At 48.4% G+C, this 12,023-nt stretch overlaps 2 protein-coding genes and 1 non-coding gene across 3 annotated transcripts; 2 read left to right on the forward strand and 1 right to left on the reverse strand.

Moving 5' to 3' along the window:
• Window positions 1–282: 282 nt before the first annotated feature.
• Window positions 283–1,443, reverse strand: BCR38DRAFT_467086 (uncharacterized protein; the record flags this gene model as incomplete). The annotated part of the gene is made up of 4 exons (XM_040862737.1): window positions 283–852; window positions 928–1,109; window positions 1,160–1,285; window positions 1,357–1,443. The coding sequence occupies 4 exons, from the start codon at window positions 1,441–1,443 to the stop codon at window positions 351–353; spliced, it is 897 nt and encodes a 298-aa protein (XP_040714293.1). The 3' UTR covers window positions 283–350.
• Window positions 1,444–1,972: 529 nt separating this feature from the next.
• BCR38DRAFT_525444 (Rieske [2Fe-2S] iron-sulfur domain-containing protein) lies at window positions 1,973–3,364 on the forward strand (the record flags this gene model as incomplete). Its single annotated transcript, XM_040865323.1, has 3 exons — window positions 1,973–2,236; window positions 2,290–2,752; window positions 2,803–3,364. 3 exons carry the CDS (start codon window positions 1,973–1,975, stop codon window positions 3,354–3,356), a joined length of 1,281 nt encoding a protein of 426 aa, XP_040714294.1. The 3' UTR covers window positions 3,357–3,364.
• An 83-nt stretch (window positions 3,365–3,447) lies between these two features.
• BCR38DRAFT_t217 lies at window positions 3,448–3,550 on the forward strand. Its single transcript has one exon. It is a non-coding gene; the product is annotated as a tRNA-Thr (tRNA).
• The last annotated feature ends 8,473 nt before the right edge of the window (window positions 3,551–12,023 follow it).

Consider the following 12,023-nt stretch of genomic DNA (forward strand, 5'->3'; position numbering starts at 1 on the left):
GGAGTCTGCAGCCCACCTGGGCTCGGTTTTCCAGCAAACTGCTCAAGCTAGTTGACAATAGCTACGTCATCGTACAGTATACTGTGTGGGCATGAACGCTGAATCCATCTTTCGCGTAACTAGCAAACACGGCTATTCAGCGAGGTACCACAATACTCGGTGAGTCAGAAACCTCGGCAGCTTCTATAGAAAGCATAGAGTGTAGAATTATGCGTGTACTCTGAGCAGTATAACAACAGCACTCTTAGGACAAAAACGGACACCCATAACCCTCCACAAATTGTCGCCGCCCCAGGACCGAAGCTTGTCCTAAATAGCAATTTATGATACTACCCCTCGCACTACTGACCTCAATCCTGGGCCCTTTTTTCCGGCTTCTCCCGCTCATTTTTGAATTGCTCAACTACCATGTTTCTCACAAGCTGCTGGTAATGAATGACGCCTGTCTCCTTGACCGGGTTCAGTATTCCCTGGCAGTACACGCCACTCTCCAGATTAGCCTGCGCCTTTTCACACAACTCATAATCCTCCAGAGCGACTTTCCGAACAAAATTGAAATATTGTTCAAATGCTTCTCCGTCCTTCTCGTGGTAATAATCAAATTCCATCCTCGTCACGGAAGGTGACGTGGACGAGGGACAGACGCGAAAGGAAGACATGCCGCCACCGTACACGTTGAGAGTACAGTTGGGGAAAAAGTAAAGAAAGAGACCATCGTCAGGCTTGGCCGGGTCCGCAATATGTTGAGAATAGTTACCGTAGTTGTGGACAGCGTAGAACCCCGGCGGATAGAGAGCGGAGAACGAGCGATGCGTGTATTGGCAGTGCAGGCATTCTTGATAACCATCCACCCTTGTTAGTCCGTTAGTCCGAGTTCATCATGGATGCGCGACACCAGAGTGGAAATTGAGAAACAGTCTGGCTTACATGGTCTTCCAATTAAAACGTCCCTCGTATGACAGGGTTCGCTTGAAAGGCAGCTTTGTGAAATCGACCCTGTCTAAGAGTTTCTGCAACCCGGGAAAGAATTCTTCGAAGCTAGGAGCATCTGGCAAAAGCGCCGCAAAGACGAGGCCATTCGGCGTCAGCCTGTGAGGAAGAGATTGGCCCTGCCATGGTGTCAACTTGGTGTCTCGGCAAAGCTTGGTGAGACAGATACATTAGACCGGTTGGTGACGCTAAAATCCAGCCCGTCTCGCTCAATCTGGATTTCGATGCCGCAAAACTCGTAGTTGACAGCTTCATCTTGAGCAAATCTTGTTACCGGCCCTAGGAGATACCAGGACTATGAGGAGCTCATAATATCAGCGACCATGCGCACCAGGGACATACATGTACTCCGAAAAGATGTCTTGCCTTCAGGAACACAGCTCGTCGTTCGAGTTCGTACAACGGCTTGGAACTGTACCAGGACGCTGGCAGTGTCTTGGTCATATCAACCATCTCGGAGTGTTGCGCTTCAACGTGTAGCTAACTCTAACAACGCCGGGGAGTCAAACACATACTCATTCATGTTGTATATTGGACCACCCTCGTGCATCTGCAAGGATCATGTCACGCCAGGTAGAGCATGATGCCTATTTCGGTAAACAGATCCTCTCTTATCAGTTGAACGGACGTATGACTTTTAGCCGAAGATTACTAACGGGCGGGACAAGAGCTTATTGGTCAGTTGCTCATCGTCATAAGCCAGCCCTGGTTGGAATTTCCCATTTGGGTTGACTTAAGCTTCTACTTGACATGTCATACCGCATAATTAGTCCTGGGATAGACTACTTTAGAGTTCTCCCACCTTTAATAGACCAATGAGCTAAGTGCAGGTCAATAAGTATTTGGGTAAGTGACATATTAGTGATTACCAGCAAGTTTCGAGTCCAGCTTATGACCGCCTTTAATACTTCTTCAAGATCACGAGGAATCGGGTAAAGTCTAGCGTTGCTGGCACCGCACTTCTTGAAATCTCATAGGAAATATGGCCGAACTCATTATACCACCGCTTCTACTGCATCAACATGTCCACATTCTAGCCGTGGCCGCATGTGTGGGAGCCATCGGATTTGTGATTATCAGATACTTTCTCGCATCAAAAAGAGATGGATGGCATACATGGGCCGCGCGTAGCTTGGGTGCGGGGATAGGGCTGGATGCGGCGGAGAAGGGTGACACGGACAGATCATGGCGATCACTCGCAGAAGAGGTTCCATATGACCTCGAAAAGAGAGCTATTATGCACAAGGTAACAGTCGTAATACGTTTCCTCGGCCCGATCAAACTAACAGTGTCTCATAGAGATGGCTCATGGTCGCCCACGACTCTGAATTCTCGAAGCCAGGCGACTATCGCACGTACACAATCGCCGACATCCCGTTCCTCATTATTCGAGGCAAGGACGATAATAAGCTCCGGGCCTTTCACAATGTCTGCCGGCATAGAGCATACATGGTGGCGCGTAAGACTAGTGGCAACTCTGGTTTGCTCTCATGCAAGTACCATGGGTGGCAGTACGAGTCAACCGGCCGACTGTTTAAGGCACCAGAATTCATGGACAAACCAGGATTTGACATGTCGACCAACGGACTTTTCGAGATCCACCTGAGGATAGATTCGGGCCGCTTTGTCTTTGTCAACTTTGCGACAGAGCTGGCGGATGCGTTCCCCTGGAGCGACATTTCGTCGCCATCGTTGCAGTCACTAAAACTTGTAGATACGATAGCCTGGGAGGTGGTGTTTAATGTGAGCTGGAGGATTGCGAGTAAGAAGCACACTATAACTGTTGTATTGCGTTCTTGCTAACAGCTCGAGGTCTATTGCCGTGGTTCTTGAACCCCTTGCGGCTGACGACGTCTTCTTGGCAGCACACACTTGTCAAATATCTTGCAGAAGGCCCATCCTCATCCCCAAGGCTCCAATATGTGGACGACACATCCTTCATCTGCTGTCTTGGTAGCGGGTGTTTCCTACTCGTATCAGCTTTGCCATTAGACGCCACCAACACAGTTGTCAAAATCACATATATAGCGGCGCCTGGCATGTCTCCACCTAGCAATATGCAAAATCTGGTGAACATCGAAATCACATCAGCCCTAAGTATGCTGAAGAAACACCAACCGCCAAATACAAACCTCGATTTCCGGCAGAGCGCCATCCGAGAGAGACTTGACAAGTTCGCTCGCCACATCGACCAGCATAGGCGTTTGGAGAAAGCAGCTAGGCGGTTGATCAATCCTGCTGTGAGGGTAACTGGACATGCTAGTGAGGATAGGGAGGCTGAATTCGTTTGCAACGCTCTTGAAAATGCTCAAGGCCCACTTGGAGCAGCGTGTCCTGTCGCCCGAATCCCGGACTTGGAATGGTGAAGTTGCATGATATAACTTTTGAATAACTACCTAGCTATCTAAGAAGATATAACAGGTACTAGGGTATAGGCCCCTAGTTATCAAAACCTTTGTCGGCTGGTGTAGTTGGTCACTTCGCTGGTAGATAAGTCCCGATTTGAGCCTCGCCCACTTGGGTCGGTGACGAGTCGCGGGTTCGAATCCCGCAGCTGACACACAAGGGGGTTTAGTCAACCCTTACGGCGCGCTGCCCACCTTGTTGACTTCGCCTACCTAGCGATAATAGGGAGATTGGTGCAGTTTAGGATTACGAGCATCCTAGCCAGTCGACCGTCAAGCACTACGTCGGCGGAATATAACTCGACAGCCGGTCCAGAATTCGAATCGTTAATCCGACCCCTTATCGGACCTCGCCTTTCCGATAACGCTCGTCGGCGAACCCGTCCCCTCACGATAGAAGGCGCGCAGCACGCCCTCTCGCCGCGATTCTTGCGAGCGTCTGACCACGTTATATCAGATAGGGCACCTGGTTCCTAGGTTCAGAAACAATATGGCACTAGAGAAGACTATTGTCACTTGAAGTTCAGAAGGCGAAAGGAACCCCTCTTCTCAAAAGTAACACCAAAGTTACCGACATGTTCTAAAGAATCTATAAAAGGCAGAGCAACGGGAGTTCGCGAGAACAGAAGACAGAGAACAAGACACCTCATTCATATACAATCTTATGCACTTCTGACTACTCGATTGGACACACGTGATATTCGACACATAGTGCTGTATATAGCAGTTAGTGGGACCGATTGCCAAATACTGGTAATTATCTAACTCAGGAGGAAAGTAAAATAAGCGAGTTTTCCGAGAACACAAACTATGTTTTTATATGCCCTCGATGGTTCCTTTGTTGGATCCGGATGCAAGGTTCTTGCAGCTCTGGATCCCATTTCAGGCACAGCCTGTCACATTAATCAGGACTATAAGCGGGCTAATCGATAGTCTATATGCTGTGGGCTTCTAGCTACTCTTGCAAAGTCTTAGAGGTATATATTCTAGTATTATCCTACTAGAAAAAGATACTAGGAGTATATACTAGTAGTAAGGCTTCCTCTAGAGCCTATATATATGACCGGGAAGAAAAGCCGTGTCGCGCTACGGTGGAATCCCGCTCTATAATAACGATATTAGACCGCCTAACCTGAATGTACACCGAGCTGGCCATGTCACCGAGCTGGCCACTTTCATGCGGCAACGCGACCGACCAACTTCATCTTTGATTTTCTCAACAACCAATTATGGCAGTCATACAACGAAGCAGACTTAATGCTAGCCCTTCAAGCTCTCAAAAATGACCAAAAACTTAGTCTCCGACAAGCGGCAAAAACGTACCAAGTCCCCCGAAGCACCCTCCAAACGCGTAAAAACGGCGTACCTTTCCGACGCGATATTTTGCCCAGTTCACGAACTATGACAGAATTAGAAGAGGAGGTCATTATCAAGCATATACTGGACTTAGATGCACGAGCGTTTCCGCCCCAGATTGCTGATGTGGAAGCAGTGGCAAACCCGACCGTGGGTATCAAAGACGCCACAGAACCCGATAGAGGCTCATGAACAGTCTACTTTTTTGAAAAAGCGCATCTCCGAGCATCAGAATAGCTCTCCGACGAATATTTTCTCAGCTGTCGACCAGTTTGCGAAGGGAGCAAAAATGATAATGCACGAGCTCGACCTCGTACGGGCCGAGTGCGCTGAGCTTGGAGAGGCAAATAAGATGCTAAGCCGGCGCCGGAGGACTAAAAAAATGCAATTACGGGAAGGAGAATCACTTATTTTCCAAGAAGGACAGGACATACGGGACTCTAGGGAGTTGGCGACGCAGATACAGCAAGAAGAGCGCCGAAATGGTGGTCGCGCAAAGCGTGTTGAAACGCGCCCGAGGCGCTGTGGTATTTGCAACGGGACTGGGCATAATGCGCGAACTTGTAAGATCGCATTGCCATCTTCTGGAGAGGAAGATTCAGAGTAGTTTCAATTGATTTACGGCGTTGTGGTTTTACTATCGTAAAATTTATATGCGAGGTTATGTAAGGGTGGCCAGCTAGGTGTACATTCACGTTAAGGGTTTCTATAATTCTGATAAGATAGGTTTGATAACAACGGGGTTTACAAGCGAGTCGCGTACCTAAGCAAGTACGTACTTCTCAATATACGATATCTTTAAAGTCTAATTACGCAACTATAAGGCTATAAATCAATTTAAATTAATCTACATCTAATAAATTAGTTGATTATATATCTTTAACAGCTTCAAGGCCCAGATAGCATCGATCTTCTCAGGGGGGACTTTGTTGGTAGGTTGAGAACCAACGTAGTATGGTAGTGAACGCAACGCAGTCGCCAATAGGGCGAACCGACGACGCAGCGTATGTATTTAGTCCAGCCATTAGGGCACGGTTTGACATACGGGAGTACTAGTAGAGGTACCGGGGGCTTCGAGCCTACGGCGTATTTAATAATAATAATAATAATAATAATAATAATATTAACGTGATCCACAAGTCATTTTCGCACACAAGTCACTTTCGCACTTTTTCAAATATTTCAACCTTTTAACTTGGCTTGCACTTTTCTTCCCTCCCACAACATGCCTCGTAAATCTAAAGAAGCCGATCTTCAGCTAGCTATCCAAGCTAAAAAGCGCAACCCTGAAATTTCATGGCGTAAGCTTGGCCATATCTACAACGTTTGCGACCGTACACTAAAGAATCGATTCGACGGCGACCAAACGCGACACGAAGCTAATATGTTAAAACGAAATCTAACTCAAACCGAAGAGGATACGATTGCCCGACGTATAATTGAGCTAGATACGCGAGCATTTCCTCCTCGGCTTCGATACGTTGAAGAAATGGCGAATATCCTACGACGCGTACGCGACGCGCTCCCCGTCGGCAAGAACTGGACCACGAACTTCGTTAACCGCCGACAAGACCTCCGAACGCGTTTAAACCGTCGAATTGATTACCAGAGGGTATTTAGCGAAGATCCTATCGCGTATTACGCGTGGTTTGAGCTTGTTAGGGACACAATCGCTAAATACGGTATCCTACCGGAGGATATCTACAACTTTGACGAGACGGGCTTCCTAATGGGCATAATCACAACCGGTATGGTTGTAACGAGTGCAGAAAGACACGGACGGCCTAGACAGGCTACACAAGGAGGTCGGGAATGGGTTACGGTGATCCAGGCTATTAATTCGCAAGGTTGGCCGGTACCGCCGTACATCATCTTCGCGGGCAAGGTTCATCTTGCTTCGTGGTATCGCGGTAACGACCTACCGGCCAACTGGAAGGTCGACCTTTCCCATAACGGTTGGACTACTAATAATATTGGTGTGTAATGGGCAAAACACTTTGTTCAACATATTATTAGCCGTCGGAAGGGTGCGAAAAGTCTCTTAATATTGGATGGTCACGAGAGCCACCACTCGATGGATTTTGAGACTTACCTCGCGGCGCACGGCGTAATTACATTGTGTATGCCTTCCCATTCATCCTCACAAGCTCCAGCCTTTGGATTTGGTATCTTTTAGTGTGTTGAAACGGCTGTACGGTGCGTTCGTGGAGGGTTTAAGGCGAAGGCATCAAACCCATATTGAGAAGCAGGATTTCTTAGCTGGGTTTTTAGAAGCTTTCATTGGTGCTTTTCACGAAAAAAACATCAGATCAGGATTCGAAGCAGCTGGACTTGTTCCTTTTAACCCGGATAGGGTCATATCTACGTTGGATATCGCAAAAGTAGTACGAACACCGACACCCGACCCCCAATTGCCTCCCTCCGTCTGGGTTTCTAAGACGCCTACCAACACCCTCGAAGCCGAATCGCAGTCAACTTTGATTAAAAGTAGCGTCCAGAGGCATCAAGACAGCTCGCCGACGCATATTTTGAACTCAATTAACTCGACTACGAAGGCTACGCATGCAATGATGCATGAGAATGCATTATTACGTCGGGAGAACGAAGAGCTTCGTGAGACGAACCATATACTAAGTAAGCGTCGGAGGACGAAAAATAAGCAAATCCAATATGGAGGAGCACTTAGTATAGGTGATGCACAAGTTTTACGGGCCTTGAGGGGTGATATCAAGGTTATGGAGGAGGAAGAAGGGGAAAGCAGTCGTCCTGTAAAGCGCCGGCAGACCGGTATAAGGCGCTGTGGTATTTGCGGAGGGACTGGACATAATGCAAGGACTTGTTCAATAGAAGTAGAAACTGATAATGAAGAAGATTTTGAGTAATTTAAAGGATAAAATCAGCGCCCAACCGGTAGACTGGACCGCTTGGATTACGGTAACCCATTCCCGGTTACCTTGCTGTATTGATTTCGGCCTGGCACATCGTTCGGAGCTCGTAACTACTATATTGGTTGAGATCTTGCCCATCATAAACCCTGTCTCGTCGAGGTTGTAAATGTTCGACTCTTGGATACCGTATTTCGCGATAACATTCGCAACAAGCCGAAACCAATCTGCAATAAGCTTTGGATCTTCGCATTGGGCCCTTTGGTAATCGTAAGGACGGTTCCAACAAGTTTTCAACTCTTTGCGACGTGCACGAACCTCGAGGCCCAGCGCGTTCCAATGGGCCCTGCGTTACGTGTAGCGCGGATAGAATTTGCCATTGCTTCCACATCAGCAATCCGGGGCGGAAACGCTCGTGCATCTAAGTCCAGTATATGCTTGATAATGATCTCCTCTTCTAATTCTGTCATAGTTCGTGAATTGGGCAAAATATCGCGTCGGAAAGGTACGCCGTTTTTACGCGTTTGGAGGGTGCTTCGGGGGACTTGGTACGTTTTTGCCGCTTGTCGGAGACTAAGTTTTGGTCATTTTTGAGAGCTTGAAGAGCTAGCATTAAGTCTGCTTCGTTGTATGACGTTGCCATAATTAGTTGTTGAGAAACTCAAAGATGAAGTTGGCCGGTCGCGTTGGCGCATGAAAGTGGCCAGCTCGGTGTATATTCACGTTAGAAGAAATAAAATACTTTATTTAATATATTAGTAGCCGTCGGAAGCGTACGAAAAGTGTCTTCATCTTAGATAATTATAAAAGCTGCTACTTAATAGATTTTAAGACTTACCTCGCGGCGTATAGCGTAATTATATTATATGCGGTCCACCGAATTAGCGATACGTATAGTTAGGGACGTAACCCATACAGCGTGGAGGCGAGGAGGGATAGCCACACTACTACGACTTGATATTAAGGGGGCGTTTGACACAGTTAACCACAGGCGTTTGATTTCTATACTAGCCCGGAAGGGCTACCCGGAGTGGGTTCAGGAATGGGTACACAGCTTCGTAGAGGATAGGACAGTACGCCTCCGGTTCGACGGTAAGGAGTCAGAGCTGATCCCTCTACGAGCTGGCGTCCCCCAGGGGTCGCCACTCTCCCCGATACTATTTATCCTATATATCTCGACGCTATATGAGGAACTAGCGGAGAAACACACCCTACTCTTAGTCGTGGGGTTCGCGGACGATACGAACCTACTTAGCGTTAGCACAGACACGGGCACAACCTGCCGCCGACTAGAGGACGCTTGGGCTACGTGCCAACGGTGGGCCGCCAGGCACGAGATGGAGTTCGCTCCGGACAAGAGTGAGCTGATGCACTTCACTAGAACCCGAGACCCCTCCCCGCAGAGTATCCATCTTGGAAACGCTACAGTAACGCCGACAGTCTCGGCAAGGTTCCTAGGGGTCTGGTTTGACCGCAAATTAACGTGGCACGCCCATACCGAACGGGTTAAATCAAAAATGGCGACTCAGAAGCTAGCCCTAACAAAGCTAGTGAACATGGCGTGGGGCTGCGATCTTATACGGGCGAGACTACTATTCACGTCGGTTATTCGCAGCGCGATCGCCTTCGGGCGGCTGCGTGGCACACTATAAGTGAGGAACCAGCGGGACCAGCTAAGAGCCTAGTCGGGATACAGAATGAGTGCCTCCGAATAGTCTGTGGCGCCTACAAAGTGACACCGGTCCGACACCTAGAAATAGAGGCAGCTATCCCGCCACTAGACCTATATCTCAGTGCCCGGGCGGCGAAATTTGAAGAACGGCTACGGAATAACGGCCAAAGGAGCCTGCTTCGGAGCGCGAGCGCGAGAGCGTCACACATACTCCGACAGGACACGCCGGCGAGACGGAAGCGGGCGTCACAATCGCTCAGACCAGCGGGGTACACGATAGAGAAGGAGGCTAGGGGCTCCGAGTGGATAGGCAAGGCGAAGGAAGTCCCGGCCGCCCTCCTAGACCACTGGGAGAAGAGATGGCTCTCCGGGGCAGCACAACACGACCGCCAGCGACGCGCTATCGCCGAGGAGCCGGAGGGCCCCTCGATGCGAATGCCGAAACAGGGCAAGTACTCAGACCTAAACCAACCGGAGGCGTCTACCCTATGCCAGATCAGGACCGGAAAAATAGGACGATCAGCTTTCTTATTTAAGATAGGAGCCTTCGGTGTGTACTCGCCGCTATGCCGCTGTGGAGAGGCCCCCGAGACGGCAGAGCATGTAATCCTATTTTGCGGCCTGCTGGAAGAATCGAGAGAGCGCCTGCGGGCCACTATCGCACCATAGCCGCTGCATACACGTAGAGACCTGGCAACGGCGACGGGGAAACCAGTAGTCAGCGGGACTATCACAAGGTGGCTATTAAAACGGGGTCAGGCGGTCAGTAGGATATACCTACCACCTAACACACTGAACAGACGGCTCCAGTACCAACAGATCCCATCTGGTGGTCTTATCAGACGAAGATCGTGGTACTGGTTATAAGAGTGAAGCTCTTATACGTCTGGTGCGCGAGTTGGTCGGATGTGCCTCTGATACTCGTATCGTGATAATAGGATCTCGAACGTAAAGATAAGCTGAATAACTAAAATAACTAAATAACTGACTGAAAAGCGAAGGTGAAGATATAGATAAGAAGGAGATGATGATATGAAGATGAGGATGATGATGCGTGAAGATGGGGGACTCGTGTCCTACTCTGCCCCTGTGCCTCTTAAAGAAGAGAAAATAAACTTTCTCCTAGCCCCGTAACCTATTTCCCTGATGTCCGGCCTTACCCCGTTACACTACTCAGGACTGGCCGGATAGTGCTTAGGCCCGGATAATATCGATCTTCTCAGGGGGACTTTGTTAGTAGGGTGAGAACTAACATAGTATTGTGGTGGACGTAACGCAGTCGCTAATAGAGCGAACCTACGTAGCAGCGTATGTATTTAGTCCAGCCATTAGGGCACGGTTTGACATACTGGAGCACTTGTAGAGGTACCGGGGGCTTCGAGCCTACGGCGTATTTAATAATAATATAACTTTAACGAGACGGGCTTTCTAATAAATATGATTATAACTAATATAACTAACGTGATCCACAAGTCATTTTCGCACACAAGTCACTTTCGCACTTTTCTTGGCACCTTCAAGTAATTCAGTAATATCCTATGCATAACCCGCATTTTATCCTTTAAATTACTCAAAATCTTCTTCATTATCAGTTTCTACTTCTATTGAACAAGTCCTTGCATTATGTCCAGTCCCTCCGCAAATACCACAGCGCCTTATACCGGTCTGCCGGCGCTTTACAGGACGACTGCTTTCCCCTTCTTCCTCCTCCATAACCTTGATATCACCCCTCAAGGCCCGTAAAACTTGTGCATCACCTATACTAAGTGCTCCTCCATATTGGATTTGCTTATTTTTCGTCCTCCGACGCTTACTTAGTATATGGTTCGTCTCACGAAGCTCTTCGTTCTCCCGACGTAATAATGCATTCTCATGCATCATTGCATGCGTAGCCTTCGTAGTCGAGTTAATTGAGTTCAAAATATGCGTCGGCGAGCTGTCTTGATGCCTCTGGACGCTACTTTTAATCAAAGTTGACTGCGATTCGGCTTCGAGGGTGTTGGTAGGCGTCTTAGAAACCCAGACGGAGGGAGGCAATTGGGGGTCGGGTGTCGGTGTTCGTACTACTTTTGCGATATCCAACGTAGATATGACCCTATCCGGGTTAAAAGGAACAAGTCCAGCTGCTTCGAATCCTGATCTGATGTTTTTTTCGTGAAAAGTACCAATGAAAGCTTCTAAAAACCCAGCTAAGAAATCCTGCTTCTCAATATGGGTTTGATGCCTTCGCCTTAAACCCTCCACGAACGCACCGTACAGCCGTTTCAACACACTAAAAGATACCAAATCCAAAGGCTGGAGCTTGTGAGGATGAATGGGAAGGCATACACAATGTAATTACGCCGTGCGCCGCGAGGTAAGTCTCAAAATCCATCGAGTGGTGGCTCTCGTGACCATCCAATATTAAGAGACTTTTCGCACCCTTCCGACGGCTAATAATATGTTGAACAAAGTGTTTTGCCCATTACACACCAATATTATTAGTAGTCCAACCGTTATGGGAAAGGTCGACCTTCCAGTTGGCCGGTAGGTCGTTACCGCGATACCACGAAGCAAGATGAACCTTGCCCGCGAAGATGATGTACGGCGGTACCGGCCAACCTTGCGAATTAATAGCCTGGATCACCGTAACCCATTCCCGACCTCCTTGTGTAGCCTGTCTAGGCCGTCCGTGTCTTTCTGCACTCGTTACAACCATACCGGTTGTGATTATGC

Source organism: Pseudomassariella vexata (genome assembly GCF_002105095.1).
Source record: "Pseudomassariella vexata strain CBS 129021 chromosome Unknown BCR38scaffold_9, whole genome shotgun sequence".
In the NCBI taxonomy this organism is placed as follows: Eukaryota; Fungi; Ascomycota; class Sordariomycetes; order Amphisphaeriales; family Pseudomassariaceae; genus Pseudomassariella; species Pseudomassariella vexata.